Below are 26,191 nucleotides of genomic sequence, written 5' to 3'. Positions count from 1 at the left end.
GATAATAAACTTGGGAGTTTGAGATTTGCAAAGGTTAACCACTATATAAAAATGGATAAAAACCAAATTTCTTCTCTATAGCACAAAGAACTATATTCAATATCTAGTAGTAAACTTTAATAGAAAAGAAAATGAAAACAAATATGTGCATGTATATGTGTGACTGGGACATTGTGCTGTACACCAGAAATTGACACATTGTAACTGACTGTTCTTCAATTATTAAAAAAACAAAACAAAACACAATGCCCACTGGTAACTCTTGGGAGGTGGAAATCTCCCTTAGCTTGGGACTGAGAGCATGTTTGGACAGAATGTAGTTTTTTCATTATTTCACTTAGGGTAGAAATTAAAACAGGTTAACTTTCACGATGAATACCGAAAATTTTCAATTCCTGATTGTCTCTTTGATGGGCTGCTGTTGGTCTTCCTGCTGGGCATCATTCCAAGTGCTTTCTCCATGTTTTGCCCTTCAATTCTTGCACCAACCCTGATTTAGGCAACATTGTGCCCATTGCTCAGATAGGAAAACCGAGGTGAAGGGACTTGCCCAAGGTCAGATACTGGTGGCGTGGCCCAGCTGGTGTTTGAGTCTCCGTGGTCTCTTCCACAGGACACTAGGATGCTGTCCCCTTTGTGTTTTCCTGTTTTTAACTCTTCCCTTTGTCAGCTTTCCTAGGGGGTGAGGCCACAAGTTGAGAGTGTGGGTTTGGAGCCTCATCGCACGTATGCCTTTTGTGTGGTTTGATCCTCAAATTACAATTGGTGTCTTGAGTTCCCTGAAATTCCACCTATTGTCAAAATTCCGTTTTTCTTTTCAGTATTAACTAGGGTTTTTCTTACGGAGCCCATTTCTGGAGCAGAAGTTCATTCCTGATGAGCATAAACAGTAAATTAGATGTGCTTTTCCTGATGGTGTTTTTTCACGTAATGGCATATTAATAGGACTTCAAGTGAAAATTGTGTGGGCACACGTCCTTTCCCAGAGATGTTTTGGATTCTGTCTTCATGGCTTAAAGACGTCTTGCTTCTGTAAACAAAATCATTTCTCAGCATCGTCTTCCACACTGAGTAGCAAAAATCAATATGTTCAATTTGTGATTTTTCTATTAGGAAATAAACATAAAACTGATGGAAGGGTCAGGCCTGGGTGAGGGCTGCAGACTCAGCCCAGCAGTGGTCTCAGGGCCAGGGTGCTTGTGTCCTTTAGGACTGTAGCCTTGCAGGCTCAGTACTTGAGTTTGCCTTGATTGTTTTATATTACTTTATTAAAAAAAAATAAGAATCTGATTCTCAAACTGGGAAAAACCATTTGGGAGAAGCTGCCGGGACAGCCCTGAATGGTGAGTGGCCTCACAGGCCTGCTGCCGCTCCGCTCTGCCTTCTCGTGGATCGGAAAGGCCAGTCCTTCTTTCGTAGGCTCCCAAATGCCTTTTTAAAGCTTCTACGTGGACATCATTTCATGGTAAATGTAGTTGGAAGTAATGAATTCAGCCACACTAGGCGTCAAGTATGTTGCTGGAAAGTAATGAAATATTTGGCTGGCGAACGTTTCCAAATAGGGTTGATTTTTCTGTTCAGAAAATTACGTAGGGGACGTCACATGATACATGAGCAAGCGAGACAGAGTTCTCGCTGGGAGGGACTCATTTTCATTTTCCATTTCCAGTGGACCTCCTGGGGCTTCTGAAGTGGCGTTCCAACACCAACCTGCTGCAGCAGAACCTGAGACAGCTGATGAAGGTCGACGGTGGCGAAGTGGTGAAGGTAACGAGGGTCGCACGTCGTCCTGGCTGTCCTGCTGCCCTGCTGTGTATCGTTAGATGTAGACACTCCCTTCCAAGGCATACGGGGGCACCTCCCCGATATTGTGGCTTCAGGTCCAGACCACTGCAGTGAGCAACTCACGCAAATTATTTCGTTCCCCAGTTTGTATGAAAGTTATGTTTGCACTGTAGTGTAATCTGTTGAGCGTGCGGCAGCATCGTGTCTAACAAAACCATGTATACGCCATCGTGACAAATACTTCATGGTTAGAAAAAATGCTAACCGTTACCTGAGCCTTCATGAGGGGTGACTTCTTGCGGCAGTTACACCAAAGATCACTGATCACAGATCCGTAACAAATCCCATAACAATGACAAAGTTTGAAATATCGCGAGGATTACCAACATGTGACACAGATGCGAAGTGAGCAAATGCTGCTGGGAAAATGGTGCCAATGGGCGTGCTCAACACAAGGTTGCCACAAACCTTCGATTTGTAAAACCCGCAGTATCTGCCGAGCACAATAAAACGGTGTCTGACTTTGTGGGGTTCTTGGTATAATCCCTGTAACAAATGTGTTCTTTTGGATGTGAACACATGCCTCCAAGAGACAGACGTCCTGTGGACTCTGGTTGAGGATGACAGTCTGGCTTCACTGTGATGGTAATGGGCTTTGGAATCAACCAAGGATCCTTGCTGTGGGGCTGAGAAAGGTTAATAACCCCTTTAAGCCTTGCTTCCCCTGCTGTTCAGTGGAGATACAGAGTGCCTTCTTCCGAGGGTTGTTGTGCAGGTTAAATGAGATAAGGTCGCTTGTAGCTGGCCCCTGGGAGGTCCTCCGGGAGTTTCCGCATTTATCATTATTGAAACAGAGCAGGAGCCTATGGGGCCTTCCCAGGACAGACATCCCCTCTCCCCTGCCACGTGTCTTCTACCTGCCTCTTGTCTGTAGGAAATCTTTAGTCAAAGAATAAGTTCAATCAGAGAAATGAGAAAATATAGAAACAGAGGGAAATAGTCAAACAAAACAAAATTATCATGGTTAGTCATTAAGGTCAAGGACCTTTAGCTCCTCCTCAGGGGCTACAGACAATGTTCCGAGCCCTGTCCTTAGAGCTGTTTTGTAGACACTGAAAGCCCCACTAGGTGGGAAAAGTTTGCTACATGATGACCAGACTGTTGTCATTAGAGAAGCTGCCACAGTTCCGGGAACTGGCCTCAAAGACATGGGAACAAACTGACCCCGAACTGAAGATTAACTGGACTTAAAGCAATCAAGGTGACGCTGACCAGATGACCGCATGAGCAAATTCAAGATGACTGTCAGAGCTGACTGTGCTGTTCTGCACATAGCCCCCTCCCTCCCCACACATACCTGAAACTCCGCTTTAAAAGTTCTTGCCCACCGATCAGCAGTGGGGAATTGGCCTTTGGACATAAGTCTGCCTTCTCCTCCGGTTGCCGGCCTCCAGGATAAAACTTTTCTTTCTACCAACGCTTGCCTCTGGAGCGGCGAGCAGCCGACCCGAGTTTCGGTAACATCATCATTGTCGTTACCATCCCCGCTGTTAATTTAACCCTGGCTCTCGGCTCACCCAGACCTCCTGTCACTGATGTGGAGAGGGACGCGGTGTGTCTGAAACTTCGCAGCGCTCAGCCTTGTCTGGGCCGTGTTCCTCCCACGTGACCTTGGGCTCACTTGTTAGCATCACACAGAGGAGGCTTGAGAGCAGTGTCCCTGGCCGTCTGGGGTCTTCCTCTAAGGCAGGACCGTCAGCCTGGCATGATCGGGGATCCCGCTGAGGGCTCGGATTCTGTGGTTCTTTAGTTGGTACTTGGTGCAGACACAGTGGTTCTGGTATTTTCTTTAGTATCAGGCTGTCCTTGCCTCCCACCTGTTCACGGCTTCTCCTTGTACCTGAGGGGGTGCGTTTCCGTGTTCACGGGGCTTCACTGTGGCTGACACGCAGCAAGCTCGCCCCCCGCTCGCGGTCTCCCGTGAGCAAGGTCCCCACTGCCTGGTCTGTGTCTCTCCCTCTGTGAGAGGCGCCTGCTGAGGGAGACTCCCTTATCTCTGGGAAAATTAATTACTTAAAATGGCCTTAATTAAGCAGCAGTGTGGTTAACTTAAGTGTAAATGAATGTGGTGGCGCTGTTGCCCTAAATTCATCGTATCCCCATTCAAACATATCCTCACTAATCTTCAAATTTTAATCATCTTTTTCCCGGTCCTTGTCTTCTTCTCCTGGCTTGGACAATGTTAATTGCATTTTAAACTTCCCTGGGCTCTGTAAATTCCCGAATTCAGACGGAAACTGGGCGAGTAAGTTAACATAACTTTAAAAGACACACAATTAATGGCATCGTGTCCGCTGTCATTTTTAAGTCCCCGAGTCACATGAGGAATTACTTACACTTTGGTTGCCCTGTTGTTAACACTTAACGGGGAAAATCTGGAATCGTCTGGTCTTGTTCTCTCCCTGGTTCCTCTTACCTAATCTGTTAGCAGGTTCTGTTGTTCATGCCTGGAGACGGTTTCACATCTCTCCCTCTTCTTCCCGTGTTCAGTGGTACCCCCCAGGCCTGGGTGCCCCGTCCACCCCTTACCTGCTCTGCCTGAGTTTATTCCTTCCCATTTTCTTTGTGTTCTAACACCCTGTGGGCCTAGAGCCGTGAACTGACTCATCTAAGGCCACAGGACTGTTGATGGGAGCCAGGGCCAGAGGGAACCCCACCCTGCATGGGTCTCCTTTCAGTCTTTTTTTTTTTTTTTAATTTTTATTGAAGTATAGTCAATTTACAATGTTAGTTTCAGGTGTACATGAAGTGATTCAGTTACATACATACATATATATTTTTTCTTTTCAGATTCTTTTCCATTATAGGTTATTACAAGAAATTGAATATAGTTCCCTGTGCTGTACAGTAGGTCCTTATTTATCTGTTTTACATACAGTAATGTGTGTCTGTTAATCCCCAACCCCTGATTTATCCTTTCCCACCCTCCTTTCATTCTGTTAAGGATGCTGACGGACTGTGGGTTTTATTTGACTTATTCAAGGCCTCCCTTCTGTATGTTTATAACTTGCAGTGGAAAGAGAACACTGCTGATAGACTGAGAAAAGTATTCACCCATTTAGTAAAAGATGCAGTTTCTCATTCTGATGGGAAGTGAAAATGGTGATTTTGATCCTCTGGTGGATAGCCTTGGAACGAGGGCAAATGTCGAAAGAAGCCCTCTTGTGGCCCCGTGGGAGGGCTCCCCTGCAGAACACGCGTGTCCCTGCACTTCTGGGACTGCAGCCAGATACCCAAGGCTCCAGCTCTCTGCAGTCATGTTTCTGTGTCATTTGCCTGGGTGGGGTGGGGGGTGGGGTCATGTGCCTTATTTACATAAACTGTGACAAGCCAGGGCCGGCGCCTGGTGAGTCCGTTGGCAGGAACATTGGGCTGTTAGCAGATGGAGTTAAGTTTTGACCTTTGCAAAGCTTTTACAACCTGAAAACGAAGAGCAGTGATACAAAAGTAACGAGGTGGCTCAGGCTTAAGTAATTACAGAGTTGACGGAGCCCTTGACGTCCAGACTGGAGTGCCTCCTGGTCAGGGTGCTTTCATTCCCCCGCCGTTGATATGAGACACAGATTAGGTGGTGGGTGGCGCAGTGGACTAGAATGAGGGTGTTATGCCGGGCGGGCCTCAGGTCTCTTACTGGGTCTGAGAGCACGTCCTCCCTCCGGAAGGAGAGCTGTGGGGCACTAAATGTGGGGCTGTTGCAGGGTTCCACAGCTCACGCCGGGCAGGCAGTGAGCACCAGCTGGGGGGCGAGTCCCCGGGTTTGGTTCCTCGGTCTGGGGCTCAAACCGTCTGAGATCCTCTGTGGGGACATGAAGGGGTTCTGTGCATGGGCCCAGCTGCCCAGGAAGATCTGGTCCAGGGATCTCATTCAGCCAGTCTTCTGTCCCGGCTGTGGGGACCCTTACTCCTTTGTTTTAATTGTGCTTTTTTTCTTTGGAAGTGGGGAGGTATCTTTTTTATCTGTCTGTCTGTCTGTCTGTCTGTCTACCTACCTACCTACCTGCCTACCTATTTAGTGGAGGGACTGGGGGCTGAGCCCAGGACCTTGTGCGTGCTAAGCGCGTGCTCTGCTGAGCTGTACCCTCCCCTGTCCTTCTGTTTTTAAGAACCACTTGATTGCCATGTGACTCACATACCAGAAAACACCCTTTCAATTCGTACAATGCAGAGGTTCTCACTGTCTTCACAGAGTTGTACAGCTGTCCCCACTCTCTCATTTCGGGCCATTTCCATCACCGGAAAAAGAAAAACCCATACCCATTAGCTGTCACTCCCCACGCTCCAGGCAACCGTCTGTCTCTGGATTTTGACGATTCTGGATATTTTATGTAAATTGAATCAGACAATATTCGGCCTTTTCTGATTTGCTTCTTTTGGTTTCAGGGCATGTTGTGGCATGTAGCAGAACTTCGTTCCTTTCTGTGGCTGAATAGTCAATATTCTGTTGTATGGATATGCCATGTTCGTTCATCTGTTCATCTGCTGATGGACATTTGGGTTGTTTCCGCATTTTGACAATTAGAAGTACAGCTGCCATGAATATTTGTGCAGAAGTTTTTGTGGGGGGCATATGTTTTCCATTCTTTTGGTTGCATACCCAGGAATGAAATTATGGGGTCACATGGTAAATCTATGTTTAGCCCTTTGAGGAACTGTCAGTCTGTTTTCCAAAGCCATTGTGTGGTTTTTCATTTCTACCAGTGTCGTATAAGAGCTCCAATTTCTCTCCATCCTTTCCCACACGTAACTATTGTCTGTCATTTTGAGAATAGCTGCCAGTTTGGGTGAAGTGGTGTCTCACTGTGGTTTTGATTTGCATATGTCCAGTGCCTAATAATGATGTCACCATACTTCATTCCATTTTATGGCCAACAGTCCATTGTATGGCATTCTGCCTCAGCTTGATCCACTCCACAAACAGGGAACTCATTCCTTCCAGTGGAGTCCTTTTCGTCCATCCTACACATCCTTCAGGGGAGGATGGGGCTAGTGTTCAAAGCCCCTTTCTAGTGTGACAAAACTTTGAAGTCTTCTGAGTTTTTCCTTTCTGAATTAAATTCATGATGTTTTTGCCATTCTATGCTGCAGTGTTTATTTGGTGAGTCATAGTAGTCTAGAAGAGGAATTTCTAAATTGCTGTTGAATAAACTGAGCACGTCCTGGCCCTCTGCTCTTTACCAGCTTCAGAATCATACACCTCTTCTGTCCTCGGGCACCTGCGTCTGCAGAAGGTCCTTTATTATACCAGAAATTGCTCCTTGTGTGGCTTCGGCGCACTTGCTAGCTCGGGTCCCATACTCAGAGTGTCCGGAACGAGTGAGAACCAGTCTTCCCCGAGTTGCTGTTGCACTGTTTGTGATGAAAAACAGGAGAAGGGTCGGAGAGGTCCCATGGGAGGGGGCCCTAGGCAGCTCCCTGCTGCCCGTCCTCCTCTGCTCGACTCAGGGTGGCGTGCCTTTGCTCTAAATTCATTCGTCTCAGATTTTTGTCGTGTGCATCTAATGGCTGCAAAAAATCCCTGAAGTTCCTAGCTTAGTAGGTGCTGTTTGGGAAAGGTGGGTGTTTGCAGTATTGCCAAAAATGGGCGTTGTTTTCAGTGGGGGAGCTGGGCGGGCTTGCTCTGTCTGCTGACCTGTTGTGTCTCTCTAGTTCCTCCAGGACACCTTGGATGCCCTCTTCAACATCATGATGGAGAACTCGGAGAGCGAGACTTTTGATACATTAGTGTTTGATGCTCTGGTAAGACGCTCTGACTTTGCATCTGCTCAGATATTAAGGGGCACTTTCATGCTGCAGCCTTTGAAGCTGGGGGCGGGAATCCATCACAGTGACCTTGAAAGCATTTCCAGTTGTAAACCCAATCAGAGCAGCTGAATTGAGAGGCAGAAAGTTTCTTTCACTGCAAGGCTATAGTTAGGCAGATGTAATGTGTGGGGTGAGGTGAGGGAAACTGGTCGACCAACTTCTGTCTGGAAATGTCATCGCTCCTTGGTGCACCGCACGGTGCCAAGGTTTCAGATGACGCTTCCAAAGTCGTCTGCCTTTTTTTTTTTTTTTTGCTAACATGGATATTAATCTCACAGGTATTTATCATTGGACTGATTGCTGATAGAAAATTTCAGCATTTCAATCCTGTTTTGGAAACCTACATTAAGAAACACTTCAGTGCAACATTAGCCTACACGTAAGTTCTTTTTTGTTGCTTTAAAACCACTACTTCTTTTTGTCTGTTTTTGTAAGAGCCTTTTCCATGTACTTTTGCCCGTAAGTCTGGATTTCCCTTCCCCAAACTGAATTTATTGGTATAATTTTTATTATTCTTTCCCTCTTAACAGACCTAAAAATCTTGCTGAGAGAGGTATGTGAGGAAGTATCAGAACATTCTTGAATAAATTCCTGTTCTTCTCCGTACCTTTCTATTTGTCTTTGAAATTTTCAGTTTGTGTTTGATGAAACGGATACGTGGGTGCCGAGTGCCTGCCACACCATGGCTTCCCGACAAGCATTTGATGAGTGAATAAATGGATGTGTTCCTGTTTTGAGATGATTGGTTATTTAGTGTGAATAAAATTCAGTTTTGTACTTTTCAATGTATCTTTTTGCTCTTTAAAGAGTGCCTTTCCCTTTGTTCCAGAAGCTGCAGCTGTGACTAACTTAGATTCTTCCTGCCTGCCCGTCTGCCCCCACACCGCTAGACATGCCCTGTGGGTCTGGTGGGACGCGCCCCCGGCAAGCCTGGTGGGGATGCCCCAACCCGGGGACCTGGCTGGCTGGGCTTACGTTTCCACTCTGTCCCTGACAAGTTTAAGTTGATTAACGTCCCTGAGCTCCAGCCCTCTCATCTGTAAAACAGCAGGACCGTAGGGTTCCTTGAGGATTTTAATGAGTTATTACATGTTGAGTGTTTGGAATAATCCGTGGCACTTAGAAAGCGCTAAGCAGTAGTTAGGTTTCATTATTATTAGAATTATTAGGGCGAGTTCCTCGTTCTCTCACAATGGGATTTGTTGGCATGTATTCAGACTTCTTATTGTGTGAGTTGCAGTGAGAAAGAAAGACTTAATTTCTTTAAGACCCTTCCCCCTAGAATCATTAGAAATGATGGAAGTTGGAAGTAGTGTCGAAGCTCCCGTCTGTGTCTTGACCATGCTTAGGTCAAAACCTGTCATCCTTGACTGTTTCTCAAGCCCAGCAGTCCTGTTCCCGGTTTTTGAGCTCAAGCATGCTTGAGCACATGTTTACTGCGAGGCGGTGGGTGGAGCCCCGATGGGCAGAGAGCTCCGATGTCCTGGCGCACACAGGACAGGACAAGCTGTGACAAGCTTTGTGCTTGCTTGATAATAAATGTTTGTTTAAAACATTCTGTTGTCTCGCTGGAGAGGCCCCGCTTGTCTGCACTTCGGACGGTTCCTGACAGACCGTGGGGAGGTTCTCATTAAGTGGCACCATCTTGCTATGGCCGCCAAAAGGGTGCCCATGCACAGCTTAGGAGGTGGCCTGTGCGCGTCTCTCAGTGTGACATGACTGCGTATGGGTCACCTTCACGATGTTCCTTTTTTGCTGAGATACGGCCAAACAGCTCTTCTCAGATTAGATTTTGTACTTCAATTTCAGAAAATCAGAACGGTGACAAGGTCACCGTGCTATGTTCCAGATGCTCCTGTTGGCACCCCCCTCCCCTACAAGAAGGGTGCTATTCCGTTCTCAAAGGTGGAAGACGGAAAGCAGGGAGCACTGGGCAAGTTACTCAGTGGGAAACACAGAAAGTACTATTTTATTTTCAAGTTATGATGAGACTGAGTTGTGAGTTAGCATCCGCTCATTCATTCTCCATCATCTGCTGAAAAGGACATTTTAATTTCAGCAAATAAGTATTCTTATCATGTTTGGTAGAGCAACAACCCCAAGTGGTTCTTCAGCAGTGTGAATCTGAGTGTTTTCTCCTTGAAGTGCCAGAGGAGGTAATTGTGATTCGCACAGTTCCAACCCAGTCATGGAAGGCTGTCTCCGCACTAGTGAATGCTTTCCGTGTCCTCTGGCCTGGGGGGACGTTCTGGCACAGACTGTCATCCCAGCAGGTCCCTCGCCCCCTCCTGTCTAGAAGTCTTGGCACGAATGGACTTAGGTTAGACTTTCATCCAGGTTGTTTCTCACTCTTTCCTTTGATAAGTATTGAGATCTGCAGCCTTATTTCACAAAGAACACCAAGAGAAGAAATTAAAAATGACTGTAGTGGGGGAGGGCCTAGCTCAGTGGTGGAGTGCATGCCTAGCGTGCACAAGGTCCTGGGTTCAATTCCCTAGTACCTCCATTTAAAAAAAAAAAAAAAGGAACCTAATTACCTCCCCCACCCGGCAAAAAAAATCAAAATTAAAAAAAAAAATAAAGATGATTGTGGCGGAGGGGTTACTTGTTAGCATCCCGGCTCTCAGAGAGCAGGAGCTCCTGCATCGGTAGTTTACGATCAGAGAGACCGGTGCTGGTCCAGGCGAGGAGGGAGGCATCAGCTTTGGGGGCTGGTCTTCCAGAAAACCAGCAGGACAGGCTCCTTTCTGTCCCCAGAGCTGTCTTTTCCAGAGCTGGTTCAGGCGTCCCTCTCCCTGAACCAATGCCCTGTTTGGTCAAGTACCAAGGAGTTTGATCTTTCTGCAGCTACAGATGGCCTGGCTCACACGGATTGGGGTCTTTTGACTTCAGATTTATTTTCTGGTTCTGGGTGATTCTCTTAGTAAATCATTCCTTCTTATTATTCTTTCATTTGATTAATCTTTTGGAAGAATTTCCAAAAAGTATTTCTGTGGAGTGTATATTCCTTGGGTAACTGTAGGTCTAAGAAGAAAAGATGTGTGGTCCAATCAGTCTGGGAAAAGAAATTCAACTCAGTGAAACAGGTTTTCAACAGGACTTGAGATGTTCTGCTGTCCCCTGAGAACCACCTCTAGACATCTAGGAGCAGATGCCCTTCCCAGCGTCGGGGCCAGTGGAGCCTGTGGGAAGGCATCTTTCTGGTCTACCTTCTTCAGCGCACTGGTAGGAAGGCTGTTCTAACAACGTCAGGTTTCTTTCCTAGGCTTCTGCAGCCTGACTACTGTTAGACATGGCTTTACAGCCACTCAGTCCCCCAAAAGGCTTTTATTGTGATTTATCAGTAAAATAGTTATTCTGAGGGCTGTTCCGAGGTCATCTACCAGCAGAGTTATAGTTGCTCTTCTGAGTGTCTTATAATAACCTCAAGTAAGAGTCTGGTGCATCCTGGCTCACAGCTTAACCAGGAGTGCTGTCAGGACCCTAGCAGGTTATTTTTATGACTGCGATGGATGTTTCAAAGCCACGGGGAATTCTTGTAGATTACATAAAACACTGGGGAGTGGAGAAGTTTGGTTAATGAGTAATCTTGTTGGGTTGTCTTCCTACAGGTTTTACATATGCTGCTATCTTTTGGAGAATTACAGTCTAGCCCATGAACTAAAAGCTGAAAGTATACTGAAGTTAATTTAATTATTGCTTTATGATTTAGACGGCATCACTTTGAGGGTCATCTTTCTGAACGATGAACAATAATTATTAGTTTATGGGCCAGTAGTGGTAGAAAATGTAGAAGTTTGGGCAGAATTAAAAATTGGTTATTACTACTGCTGCCTTTATCATTTGGAAATAACGCACGCTCAATGAAAAAAAAGGGGCTTCGTGAAAGTAGATACGGCTACAAAGGAGGTCCCTTTAATTCTGTTATTAGCATTGGGAAAGCTCGTTTACCTACCGAATCCTGGGCTTTTCCATCTGTAACTTAAAGATAAAGCCCAACACTTACCTTACGGTGTTGCTGTGAAGAATAAATTGCATAATACATTTAAATGCTTAGAAAAACATCTAAAACTTAGAAAGTGCTCGTTAAATGCTCAGATCTCGCTCCTCTGAGAATTATTTTATGGGTCACTTTTAATCTGTTCCGAATACATTTCACAAATATGCATATACTAATAAGTGCGAAGCAACATAAAAATAACCCACCTGTGTATTTCTGTCCCAGTTAAGAGTTGAGATGCTATCATGTTCTGAACTTGTTAATTTGTGTTTCCACTGTGACCAGGAAGCTGACCAAAGTTTTAAGGAACTACGTGGACAATGCTGAGAAGCCGGGAATAAGTGACCAGCTGTATAAAGCCATGAAAGCTTTAGAATACATCTTCAAGTTCATCGTGCGCTCCCGGATACTGTTCAACCAGTAGGTATCAGCATGCTGGCTCTGCGGAGGAGTTTCAGGAAATCCTTTCCTTCCTTCCTTTTCCTTCTTCCTTCCTCTCCTTTTTTCCCTTCCTTTCCTTGCTTTTTAGCAAGACGCAGCAGTGACAAATAGCCGTGCTGGGGTGGGGGTGGGGGTTGCCCACCCCTAGTGACTGCTCCCCAACGCAAGCACTGAGTTTGAGTCTCGGGTCCTGTTCCTGAGTCAGAAATGTGTGGCTGTGAGTCAAACATTGTCTCCTGAGAGTGTTCACAATTCTTCAAAGGTAGTGCAGGGTGAATACCCAGGGTTTGGAACTTCTTTTCATGTATCTTGTAGAGAAAGAAGCCCCCATAGAACAAACATAAGTGAAAGAAATAAGCCACAACAACCAAAAGCCAAAATCAAGTCAAATCGCCTCACTTGGGAAGACTCTCTTCCTTCCTTCAATTGGGATCATGTTTTATTTCCAGGGAGAGACTCCCACCCGTGACTTTGCCACGTGAATGGACACTGAGGGGTCCTAGCTTAGGGATGGGTTTCACACACAGTCTGGGTGAATTTCTGAATTGTTTTTGGCCTTTGAAGTGGACTGAGGTAATAATAATGCTGACTTCATTGTTCTATAGAGGACGTTGGTATCTTTCCCTGGACACCTATAGATGAAGAACTGTGCTAAGATCAATGAGCTTTCAGTTGGCCCTACCATCTTTAAGTCTCTGAATGAAGGGATGTGAAAAGGGGTAGACTGGGTGTTGGGGTGTCCAGGTGGACTCCCTCTGCTGCTGCTTTTGGAGGACAGCTGCTTTGGGTGACCTACAGTGAGTGCTGTTGGTTCATGTGGGTTATTTGAGGTTGATGTTCTCATAGTGAGTTCTAAACACAGGGATGGACTTGAAGGACCAATGTCCCTCTGATTTTGAGAACGCATCACCAAGCGTGTCAGTGAATACTGGGAATCGAACGAGTGTGGACACATACCAGGGCTTCCCTGTTGACTCTCCACTTGATCTTTGTTGGCCTCATGTTGGCTTCTCCAGGAGGGCCGGGGGAGAAAGGGGAGGTATTCAGAATCCTATCCTGTGCACACCATGGTGCATATAAAGCCAGAGGAGCGAGGTATTGAGTGTGTAGAGCTGAAAAGGTCACAGATGGGGTCGTACCCACCACTGACCAGTGGTCACAGCCCCTGCATTACTGGTCAGGGCTTGTGTCTGCTTTGTTTACTCTGGGGTTCCTAGATTTAAACAGCAGTCTCCACACTGCCATGTTTATGTGCGAAGACACACGGTATGAGGCCATTGAGCTTTTATCCTTGGCTAGACATCATAGGCACACTCTTAAATTTTGCTTATTGTGTATACGTGTGAATCTTGATGTGGGTTGAAGCTTTCTCTTTTCTTAGAGGTCAGAGCCACTGATGATTTTCTGTCAGCTGTGAAAGATGAGCAAGTGGATTCCTGCATTTTATTTTATTTTTTCAATGAAATTAATTCTCTGGAAGTAAACTTCTTGGCATCCTCTATCTTGCTTTTATATTTTTCTCCACTCATTTTAAATCTCTGATTACTCTAAACCAAAATATACACTCAGGTGAGAGGATGAACTTGAAGGGACAAAACAGGAGATGTGGATTATGTCATGTTTCATTTGAAAAAATTTTAATCTTATATGATGTGTGATCAACTTGACACTGGGTCAGGGGTTGGATAATGCCCATCTCCTTCCTAAGCACACTGCTGATCTTCCTTCTCATTTAGAGATTAATAATCAGAAGAAGTGTGTGCACTGATGGTCAGTGTGTTTCTGCTATTGTTGTAAACGCTATAATCTTTTACAAAATAATGCTGCTTAGAAAAGATTGGGGTCACCTAAGTGGACCAGTAGCAAAATCATTTCTGTCTCTCCTTAATCTCTTTCAACCTCAAAACACAAATGGCATGAGATCTTAGAACCATGGTCTAGAAATGTTACTGAGTTTGATTGATCTTATAGAGGTGAGGAATGTGATTGGCTTTGTGTCACAGAAAAATCCAGGTTAACATCACTCAGTGAGATGAGGCTGACTTTTTAAAATTGTTTCCACTTGACATGCAGCCCAGAGGAAGGGTCCGGGGTGCAGGCCCTTGTTCTCTGGTTGCTTATTTTGGGTCCTTGGCTCCTTTTACCTCTCTGCCCCACCGTCCTTAGGGGTCTGTCTCTCTATCTCATGGCCCCAAGGTGGCTCCTGCCTCTCCTGGCATCAGGACTGCATTCCAGGCCACAGAGAAGGGAAGGTGAGGGATAAACAGCTCTTCCACTTACTCTCCTTTTAAAGAACTGTCCCCAGTCCCTGCGAAGTGTCATGTGCTACCATCTCATTGGCCAGAAATATGTCACCTGATCACCCTAGATCCCAGGGAGGTTGGAAAGGATTTTTAGATGGGTTTATTGATGCTGTCAACAAAGTCAGATTTCTTTATTTAAAGTAGTAATGGAGAAATATACACTGGCTGGGCAATTAGCATTCTCTTTCTCATACTTTTAACCAACAGTTTCTGTTACCTGACAGCTTGGAACATCCTTAACTTATTCTGGGATAGAAAATCCTATTTAATTAGGCCCCTCAGAGCCTTTCCTCCCCATCAGCTTGGGATTAGCGTGGGGGTCAATCTCTGAGACTCCTGTCTGTAGTATCTCTTTAAGTCATTGGAGCAGTAAGTGGTCCACAGATGTGATTCAGTTCTACTGTGTTGTGCAGAAATGGAGTGAAATACTCTGCAGACCCTTGCTTTGACCCAGGAAGTGTTTTGTGTTTAGACATCCTTTGGAATGCCTTTGCTTTGGCCTTTGGCAGCGTGGTGTTGGCAGGGACTGTGATCCGCGTGCCAGCCTTTGTCCTGGAGTGGGAGGAGCCAGGCTTTACCCCCTACTGAGTGTCTTTGCTGGGATAACATGTTTGTCAGGAGCTGAGACTGTCCAAGACGAAAAATGCAAAGAGGTCAGAAGGCAAGTAGCAGCAGTTGCCAAAAAGCAGTGCAGCTTCCGGAACCGTCCAAGACCCTTGTCTGAGCATTCCTGATCTCATCTCACGATGAGAAAGATACAGTAGTGACTGGGGTCCTTCCTTCCCAAATGCTTAATGAGCTTTGGAGCCCTGCCTGTCTCGGACTTTTACAGTTTTTTGACCTTAGTTTTTTCTCCAAATGCTTCCCAAATGTGTGTCTTGGCTACCTTTACAGTTCTTGAGGGCAGACAAGGACATATATTCCTCTCGAAACTTAGAACACAGTTGTAGCCACATTGTCTAGATGTGATAGTATTTCTAAAAATTAAATCTGTAGCTTGAAATTACCGAGAAGAATCTATGGGAGGAAAAAAAAATTATGACTTTAAAATCATAGACAAAAGGGCTGAAGCTTCTTAGTCATGTCTTGTCCTCACCCCAGCCCTCACCATCCCATTTCAGTAGGTCTTCATCTGTCTTATCAAAGGCATTGCATTTAGGTGAAATAATATTCCTATTTCGTATAGGCTACTTAAGGAAAAAGCCATCCTCTGTCCTGCACAGATGTCTGGGATGTTTGATTCGTGACGAGTACTAAGCAGCTCTGGTGCGTGGTTGTTCAGACGTGGGGGATAAATCCAACTCGGGTTCTCATTTTCTTACCTGCAACACGTCTGTTACCTTGGGAGAAACACAATTGCACTCATAGCTGGAACTGACAAGTGGAATGAACTTTTGAGGTCTTTTATATTTCTCCTTTCAGACTGATGTACTCTGTTTTCATATAGTGTAGTAGCTTTGTAAAATTCCACACTAATTGACAACGATTATTCTCCCAAAGAACGAAGAGGTGGAACTTTGGAGATGAAGATACTGAAACTTATCATTGCCGCCCCCACTGTCTCTCTCACCATGCAAATCCATACTTTTTGTTTTGTTTAGAAAGCTCATTTTGTTTAGAATTGAGAACAGCGGTTTTAAAACTCTGGTCTAAAGACATTTGGTTCATGAGGAATCCATGGAAAGTTTCCTGACTGCCGGGGGCATTTCTCCACTGGTTTTGTTGTCTGTGTTTTCTGTGTGGGCGGATCACATTAGCTGGAGAGCCAGGAAACAGGCACGTTCTGCACAGACCTTCTAAATGCAGTCACTGAAGCTGCTTGTTGCTGAGTTCCTCTTCTGTCTTTCTGGTGCTTTGTTGAGTGTCTGCCTGTCACCTGGTGTTAGCTTGGTGAATAATTAGTCATTGATCATGAGTAAGTTGTTGCAGATCTGTCATTTTGCTGTCATTTCCCAGATTCCAAAAATAGAATGCAGTTAATAGACAAAGATCTAGTTGTCCCTTGTCAGTGAACAGTTACAACATTTACACAGAGCAAGGTGTGATGACTAAGTTTTGTCTGTTAATCTGCTGATATCCCTCTTGAGTTTTCCTCTTATCCCTTCCTCCACCTCAAGGTGGGTCAAACACGTGATTCTTCTTGGTTTATTTAATAAAACCAAGACACTGAAACTCTAGAGATTTCCCTTTCATGAAAGAAAGATGCTTCATCAGGATTGCTATAAAATACTAACCATTTAGATGTTTTAAACATGGTGATTGAGAAACTAATAATTCAGTTTTCATTCTTGAGGAATTTTCGGTAGAAATTTAAATATAAGAAAGAGCCATTAATTATACCTTATGGATTTTTAAGCTGTGTTTGTTATTGGGGGCATGCAGCTTTAGTGCTGTGACCTTCTTTTTGTGGATTTACTCCTTATAATGAAAAGGTTCCCTTTATCTTTTGGTTAGTATTTGCATGAAATGCCATTTCCCATTCTTTCAAACTATATACGTCCTTATATTTAAGGTATGTCTCTTATACACAATGTAGAGCTCTATTTTTATTTCATCCAGTCTGAAAATCCTTTTGAGTATATAATTTACACATAATGTAATTAAATAATATATTGGGTTTATTTCTACTATTTTTCTATTAATTTTCTCTTTTACCTGTGTTGTCTGTATATTTCCCCTTTATTGCTCCATTTTTCATTCTTTTTTACCAATCAAAATTTTCGTTTTATCTTCCAATTTTCTCCTCTCTTAACATGCTAACATTCTTTTAACTGTTTTTTTTAAATGATTATCCTGCAGATGAGAGCATTCAAATTTGACTTCTTATAGAGTAATTCAAATGATTACTTTTACCATTCCCTGGTCATACAAGACGTGGTTAAGAAAGGTGAAGACTTTAGCCCCATGTACTTCCTCTTTTTCTGTGTGTTGTTATTACATGCATTTCAAGTCTACATGTATTTTAAACTTCGTAAGATGTTACTGTTTTGTATAGTTAGGATTCAGTCAATACATTTCATATTTATCATTGTTTTTCCATCTTTCTTTCAGTTTTATATTTCTCTAGAGGATAATTTTTCCTTTAGCCCAGAGAACTTCGTGTAGGATTTCTCTTGTTACAGTCTGCTATAGGTTTTGTTTGTATGAAAATCATTATTTTATCTTTGTTTTTGAAGGATATTTTCATTTAATATAGAATTCTAGACTGGCAGTTATTTTCTTCTTCTTGATATGATTCTGTTTTCTCTTGGTTTCCATCACTTCTGGTGAGAAGTCAGCTATCAGACTGAGTGTTACACCTTTGAAGGTAATAGTATCTTTAAAACTTTTTCCCTAGCTACTTTTACCATTTTCCTCTTTTTCTGTGGTTATTAGCAGTTTTACTCTGGATGGCACAGGAATGCTTTGTTTTTTATTTATCCTCCATTGGATTTTCAGAGCTTCTTTTTTTAAAAATTAAAAAAAAATTTATATTTAAGTATAGTCAGTTACACTGTATCTATCTCTGGTGCACAGCACAATAGTCCGGTCATGCATATACATACATGTATTTCTTCTCATATTTTTTTCATTAAAGGTTATTACAAGATATTGAACATAGTTCCCTGTGCTATACAGAATAAACTTAAAAAAAAAAAACCCACCTGTTTTTATATATAGTGGCTAACATTTGTAAATCTCAAACTCCCAAATTTATCCCCTCCCACCCCCTTTCCCTGGTAACCATAAGATTATTTAGTAACTTTGCAAGTCTGTTTCTGTTTCATAGATGAGTTCATAGTGTTCCCCCCCCCTTTTTTAATACCATATACGAGTGGTATCATATGCTGTTTTTCTGTCTCTGTCTTCCTTCACTTAGAATGAAAGTCTCGAGGTCCATCCATGTTGCTGCAAATGGCATTATTTTATTCTCAGAGCTTCTTGAATTTAGGATTGATATCTTTATTAATTTTGGCAAATTCTTGGGCATTATCTATTTGAATGTTGCTTTTGTCGTTTTGTAGTCTCACCTCCTCTTCTAACTTCAGTTTCATGAACATTAGTTCTCTTCCTTGTGCCCTCTGCGTCTCTGACACACTGTTCTATGTTTTCTGTCTCTGTGCTTCTGTTTATTTTCCTGTCGATTGTCTTCCATTTCATTGCTTCTCTTTTTAATTCTGTCTAATCTCAATTTAACCCATATAATGAATTCTTAATTTTAGGTATTATATTTTTGTTTCAGAATTTTCATTTGATTGTTTTTTATAGATTCATTTCTCTACTAGAATTTTTATTTTATCTTCTATTTTCTCCATTTCTATTTTTTAGATTTCTAGTTTTCTATTTTTTCCACCTTTTCCTCTATTTACAATATAATACTTATATTTATTTTGACATTCTTGTTATAGGATGAACTACTGGTTAACTACCATGTCTTGATCACCTGTGGATCTGTGTCTGTTTTCTTCTTTTCTGCTTTGATTTGGCCCCATGTGTTTTTCTGTCTTTAGTGATTTTGTTTGAATGTAGTATTGTGAGTATGTAAAACTGTCAAAGCTCCTACTGGTGTGATCTTCTTCCAGAGGTAATTCATTCTTTCCCCTTCTACGCGGAGAAAGTGGGGCTAAACCCTGACTATTCAGAGGCTGCTCTGAGTCAAGGCTGTGTGTACCCTTGGCAGTTCTCAGTCTTACATGGTTTTCCTCTGGTTTCCCAGGGTTTTCAGCTGAGCATCTGCTGTGTTGTCAGGGGCCCCTCTCCCTGGCATTTTCCAAACACTGTTCATTATCTCTGGAGACTGATAAAAACTCCACTCTGCTTTGCAGATGTTTTCATTTTGGTTTTTAGTCTCCTGCCGTATGGAGCCTTTGGAATTGGCAAATATACTGGGGGTGGGGGAGAGGGATGGATGACTGCATGTTTTAAGGCTCCCCAAGTATCTGCGCAAGTCTGCCAAACCTTGCTCCATGTAACCTGCAATCAGAAGTTCATGACCCCATCATTGTGATTGTTTGATACTCAATTTATGCAAACTCCTATTTGGAAAACTCTTTACAAAACAGATGCGCTAGGTTGCAGTTTCCCATTTTAGGCAGAATTTGTTGCTTTACAATGGAACTCATTTAAATATAAGATTACCTCTAGGGTGATTAATTATCACTTAGTTTACAAAATTTTCCATTGCACACAAGTTTTCATGTATGGTATACTTCTAATTAGGCAGAAAACTAGTCCATATTAATAAAACATCTGAGTTGTAGCATTTTAAAATGCACGTGTATTACATGCAATATTTGCAGTGTTTGTTTTTCAATAACAATATAAAATGGAAAAAAGAACTGGTGAAGTTAAGAAAATTTCCATCAGTTTTGTTAATATGATATGTACATCTCTATGCATATAAAACAGTAAGTTGTAAAAACCAATTAAATACATATTCACTTGAAAAAAAAGAAAATGCACACATACTGCTTTTCATAACGCAGCAACTTGAAGTGACTGCTAATAAATATAGATGAAACTTATTTACTGTGAGCAACACATATTTGCGTACATGTAACCAGTGTGTAACTTCCTTAGTATCCATTTATTGACTATGCTCCACCTCTTGAATGTTTTCCCGGAACCACCATTTCTGTGATGGAAGCATTTTTTATAGTATCATTACTCTGAAATCAAGTAATTTCGAGTTTACTATTATAATGTCATTTGTAAGTGGTTATAAGATCATGTTAAATTTAGTCAGTTGTCTTTGTGATGGTCAGTTACGTGACATTATGGGTTTAAAAAATACTGGCAGGATCTACACCAAAATATGAATGATGTAATCTCTGTGGGTCTAATTAAAGCTGGATGTCTCCATCCTTCCTTGCTGTCTCCCCTCCTACTCCTCTTTTTCCTCTTTCTCTCTCATACTCTGCATTTCTGCATTTTTCAGGTTGTATTGTTACAATGCAAAAAGCAACAAATAGGATGATTAAAAATCAACTTCTTCCGTGTGAAGACGTATCTCCGTAGCTGAGTGGTCCAGATTAATCTCATATCCCAGTCGCCTCGCGTGCTGGGTGGCTGTTGAGGACGTCCCCTCACATTTCTACCCTGCCATCCAGGCGGCGCCTTTCTCGGCCGCGGATGCAGGAGCGGAACCCGCGATGCGCTGCGCGCCAGGCCCGCTGATGCGTGTGTTCCTTTGCAGGCTGTATGAAAACAAAGGAGAGGCTGACTTCGTGGAGTCTCTGGTGCAGCTGTTCCGGTCCATCAGCGACATGATGAGCAGCGTGTCAGACCAGTCCGTCAGGGTGAAGGTAGGCCTGGCGGGCAGCAGCGCCGACCGCGGGTGAGATGTGGGGGCCCCGCGGGCCGAGAGAACGGGCGCCGCACGTCCTGCGGAGCCGGGACTTGCGCCGAAGGCCCGCGAGCAGCTCTGCGGTGACCGCGGTCACCCGCCCGCCGTGGGATTCTTTCGCGTCCTGCGTCGCTGCTTTAAATGCTGCCAGGGTTATCATTTTGCTCCGCGGCGAGGAGAGGTACCCAGTTTCCTTTTCGGAAAGCTGGGGAAGTGGGTGAGGATAGCGTTTTCAGGTCACTTGTCAGGGGGGCTCAGGGTCCCAGCAGGCGTGGGCGGCGGAGGCTGCAGGTGCCCCAGGCGTCGGTCCGACCTGAGCGCACGGCGACGCATCGTCGTCCTGCAGCGAGTCTCGTGCGGAAGAGCGGGCGAGGGACCCGCGTCCCCGGCTCCGGCTCTTCTCACCACCTCTCGTGACCTGTTCTCACCCAGGGGCCTTTGGGAGGAGGATGCCGGCGTCTCAGGTGGGGTGAGTGGTCTCCGGGACACAGCCAGTGTGGCCAGGCGAGGAGGCAGGGCGTGGGGAGGGCCGGGGAGCAGCCCCAGCACCTGCGCACTGTCCAGCATCCCCGTTCTGGAAACTTCCATGTGGCCGACTGCCTGCAGAAGAGGCTGCCCGTGCTAATTCCTTCAAAGGACAAGACTCCTCCCAAATGACCAACCTGCAGCGCTCACTCCACGACTGGTAGCGGTCTCTACTCTCACGTTCCTCTCTGAATGTTCTTTTAATGTATACTTTCAGAAGACATCTTTATGGCTATTGTCTTAAAAAGGCACTGGGAAAGTAATCTCCCAGCTTTTCAGTCCGGGGCAAAGATCCACGTGCGCTCAGACTTGCCTGCCGGCGGCTGTGACAGGGGAACCAGCGTAACCGCGCAGGAATAGCCGGGCGGTGTCTTCCATCTCTGAGGTCCGGCAGGGCCGTGGGATTCTCCAGCATCATTTCTCCGTCTTTATGCTAATTTCTTGTAAAGTCTCTGGTGACTTCCAGAGAAAGCCATGTGGTGCGGATTTTAAAGTTTTGGATTAATTATTTTGGCTAATTTCTTACTGCCTCCAACTGCCTTTTTTGAAAGTTAAAATTAGCAGTGTGTTCAGTACATTTACTACCAAATCCTGTGGCATTTCAGAAAAACAGACGCAGGTAGTCTAAGAATAGATATAAGTGACAGGAAGTTTTAAGCCCAGAAGTGCTTTTAGATGTCTAAATAGACTTCTTATGTTATTAAATTGAGTTGGGCTTGACTTATGTCTGCCCACCTCCCTGATGTCAAAGCGTTTAGTGACTGCAGACTTGGAAGTCCTTCCTTCAGTGGGTGTTTTATTATAAGACCCAAGTGAATTCATTGACGTCCGTGTGTTGGTGCAAACCTTACATCTGCAAGACAGATGACTGAGTTCTATCTGAAATGTCACCTCCCTTGCTGCTAATTTTGTATTTTGCTCTTTCGCAATAGGTACTTTCTCAGCATCTGAAATTTAAGGATTCCTGTCATGGGACCCCGTTTGTGTGTTGTTTTAACTTTGTAAGTTTTGCTCCGTTGAAATGGAATTACAGTTCTGAATCATCTTACATAGGGGAGACATGACAAAGACTGCCATTTCTTAGGGGTTAAACGTTGTTTCCTGAGGGTGGCCCTGGTTTGCTGTTTTGATTTTGGAGATGCTCTGTGGACGTGATGTCCTTTGTGAGTAGGGGTGGGGCCAGCCTGCTCTGTGCCTTCTCGGTGGTGTTCAGGTGAGCTGCTGGGATTGTGGGGTGGGGATGGCTGCACTGTGCACCCTGCAGTCACCTTCTCAGGACAGAAGCCACTACCGACACCCACCTTGTGGTTTCACATCAGCATTTTACGCCTCAATGAAGAGAGAGGCGGGGGGATTTCAGATCATAGCTAACTGCAGGATAACCATGGCATCAAAATTAATTTTCAACAGCACTGCCTTCCATTGGACTCAGAATTTTTACCAGAGTCATTTAATTGAAGCGAGCACACACACAAGGGAGCAGACTTGGGTAAATGTTTTTTTTGTTTGTTTGTTTGTTTTGTTAACTGGGAGAGGAAAGCACAGCCCATGTGTGGCTGGTGCCTTCTTTCACGCCTCTGCCTGGTGCCCTCGGGGCGCCTCCACTTCTTGATCTTGCTTTGGGGCCTCCGTGTGTTTCTGGAGACCGACTCCCCTCTGTGCTGCTTTGCTGCCCCTCAGTTAATGCCCCTCAGTCTCAGAGCTGCAGCCAAATCCTTAAATTATTTTTATTATTATATTAAATAACGTGGAAATTTGCCACTTTAACCATTTTTAAGTGCACAGTTCTGCAGTGTTAAGGACATTCACACTGATGGGAAGCCAGCACCACCATCCATCCCCAGGACTCTTTATCTTCCCAAGCAGAAGCTCTGTACCCATCACACAGTCACTGCCCAGCCTCCCTCCCAGCCCCGACCCCGCCCTGCTCCTTCCTGTCTCTGTGAATTTGACTCCTCCAGGTTCCTCATATAAGTTGAATCATATAGTATTTCTCTTCTTCTGACTGGCTTATTTCACTAACCATAATAGCCTTGGAGTTTGTCTGTGTCATAGCAGGTGCCAGAATTTCCTTCCTTTTTGAGGCAGAATTGTATTCCATTGTATATATTTACCAAATTTTGTTATTTGCTGCATCTGTTGATGGATACTCGGGCTTTTAACACCTCTTGACTTTTGTGAACGACACTGCTCTGCACGTAAGTTTACAGATAGCTCACTGTCCCAGCCCTGCTTTCACTTCTTTGAGGTCCATCCCAGACATGGAATTGCTGGGTCAGATGTTTAAGTTTTTGAGGAATTACCATTTTCTGCAGCACCCGTACCATGTTATTTTTTTTTTTTTTATAAAATGGCTTTTTAAAAAAAGATTTCTTGTTGAATTTATCTTAGCAGCTATTTCTGGCAGCTTCTTGAGCTTGAGACTCAGCACCCACGCCACCCACCTTTAACAAATGATGCTGATCTGTCTGCTGAACCGAGAAGATCATCTGAGATCTGTCCAGCATCAGTCTCCTTTCTTACTGCCCTCTGAAGAAGAGGAGTCCGTTCTGCTACCTGAAACTAACTTTCTCTCTGTGTCTGTCCTGAGGCCTCTCCCACCTACTCCTCCCTCTGGGTCCCGATTCCTCACCCTTTCCTCTCAGTCTAGAATCTTCTGTCTGCACGTCAGATTGCCCCCTTCACTTGCCTACAGCCATCCCCGGACATCCTCAGCCTTCAGCAGGTGCCCTGGGGATCCTTCTTTGTCATCACACTTCTCTCGCTCCTTCCTCCCCGTGAGCGGGTCCTTGTCCCTCTGGCCAGCGTGCTCTGGGTCTGTTCTCTGCTCCCCCAATGTGATCACGGTCTGCCTCTCCCGCACGTACGACCCAGGGCACTTAGATGCGGCATCTCCCAGCCAGACGTGGTCTTTCTCTCCCATTGCCTTCTCTTTCCTCTGCTCACCTTGACCGTGCTCTCTAGCCACCGTGCTTGTTCAGGTGCTCAGTTACTCCTGACGCAGTTACGACAGAACCTGCCTTTACACCCACACCCTCAGTGCTGCACCTGCCCGTCTCATTTCCTGACTGTAGCTCAGCGTGTCCCTGCAGCTCACAGCTGGTGATGGTCGCCTTCTGCTGCTGCTCTGATGTTCTCCAGCTGCCTGGAGAAACGGGTCAGATTCCAGGTTCTGCCGTTCAGAAATCTTCATGGTCAATCAGGCCAACTCTCCTAGCCTTTCATTCTTAGAGACACACGGAGAGTGCCCCGAGGGATGCTTGGAAGCCTCCCAAAGGATTAATTCCAAAGGTTGATAGAAAGAAGCACGAGCTCCAAGGACTGGAATAGCAGCAGCTGATACTCATCGATCACTTGCTGTTCTAAGTGCTTTGTGTTTATCATCTTATATGATCCTGACAGTAATCCTACATGAAGTTAGTAATGAACTTGCCCAAGGCCACAGGACCAGGTAGAGGGATGATTTAAGCCTAGGTTGCCCTTCTTTTCCATCCAGCTTTCCTAGAGAGAGTTGCTGGGCACCAGTGATGAGTTGGACCAGAAACAGGGCCCCTACCATGCCATCGTCCATGTGGACGGACAACAGCTCTGTATCAGATGCTCTGGGGCTGTAAAGGCATAAACTTCATTCCCTGGGGAGCTTCCCATCGAAGTGGACATGTCCTCTGTTTATGCATGAAGCAGTTAAAAAACTTTGGGGATACACTAGAAGAAATTGCGGATGTCTGAAGGGGAGTCAAGGCAGTTTCACGGGGCTGGTTGTAAAGCTTCTTGGAGGACGAGACCCCGGTGACGACCCCGCTGTGTTGGCCACAGGTGCTTCTGTTTCTTTCTTTTTTTTTTTTTCATAACATAGTTTCAATTTATTTTATCCCTGATGGCATATATTCTAAGGACAAAACTATAAACCATATTTAAATCTTTAAACAATATTCTGTAGTCTTTTTTTTAAACATTTTTTTAAATTGAGTTATAGTCAGTTTACAATGTTGTGTCAATTTCCAGTGTAGAGCACAATTTTTCAGTTATACATGAACTTACTTATATTCATTGTCACATTCTTTTTCGCTGTGAGCTACCATAAGATCTTGTATATATTTCCCTGTGCTACACAGTATAATCTTGTTTATCTATTCTACATATGCCTGTCAGAATCTACAAGTTTCGAACGCCCAGTCTGTCCCTGCCCACCCCCTGCCCCCTTGGCAACCACAAGTTTGTATTCTATGTCTATGAGTCTGTTTCTGTTCTGTATTCATGTTCTTTTTTTTTTTTTTTTTTTTTTTAGATTCCACATATTAGCGATCTCATATGGTATTTTTTTTCTTTCTCTTTCTGGCTTACTTCACTTAGAATGACATTTTCCAGGGACATCCATGTTGCTGCAAATGGCATTATGTTGTTGTTTTTTTATGGCTGAATAGTATTCCATTGTATAAATATACCACATCTTCTTTATCCAGTCATCTGTCGATGGACATTTAGGCCATTTCCATGTCTTGGCTATTGTAAATAGTGCTGCTATGAACATTGGGGTGCAGGTGTCATTTTGAAGAAGGGTTTCTTCTGGGTATATGCCCAGAAGCGGGATTCCTGGGTTATATGGTAAGTCTACTCCTAGTCTTTTGAGGAATCTCCGTACTGTTTTCCACAGTGGCTGCACCAAACTGCATTCCCACCGGTGTAGGAGGTTCCCTTTTCTCCACAACCTCTCCAGCATTTGTCATTTGTGGACTTTTGAATGATGGCCATTCTGGCTGATGTGAGGTGATACCTCATTGTAGTTTTGATTTGCATTTCTCTGATAATTAGTGATATTGAGCATTTTTTCATGTGCCTATTGATCATTTGTATGTCTTCCTTGGAGAATTGCTTGTTTAGGTCTTTTGCCCATTTTTGGATTGGGTTGTTTGTTTGTTTCTTGTTAAGTCGTATGAGCTGCTTATATAT

At 44.3% G+C, this 26,191-nt stretch overlaps 1 protein-coding gene across 1 annotated transcript in view; it reads left to right on the top strand.

Annotated features, from left to right (window-relative positions):
• DOCK1 (dedicator of cytokinesis 1) overlaps positions 1 to 26,191 on the top strand; it is a 484,302-nt gene that overhangs the window by 101,988 nt on the left and 356,123 nt on the right. The window contains 5 exon segments of the mRNA XM_032490663.1: positions 1,670 to 1,767; positions 7,492 to 7,581; positions 7,926 to 8,026; positions 11,933 to 12,067; positions 20,567 to 20,675. Coding sequence (XP_032346554.1) covers positions 1,670 to 1,767; positions 7,492 to 7,581; positions 7,926 to 8,026; positions 11,933 to 12,067; positions 20,567 to 20,675 — 533 coding nt within the window.

The sequence above is a fragment of the Camelus ferus genome, chromosome 11 (assembly GCF_009834535.1).
Source record: "Camelus ferus isolate YT-003-E chromosome 11, BCGSAC_Cfer_1.0, whole genome shotgun sequence".
In the NCBI taxonomy this organism is placed as follows: Eukaryota; Metazoa; Chordata; class Mammalia; order Artiodactyla; family Camelidae; genus Camelus; species Camelus ferus.
This window is presented reverse-complemented; position numbering and strand designations above follow the sequence as displayed.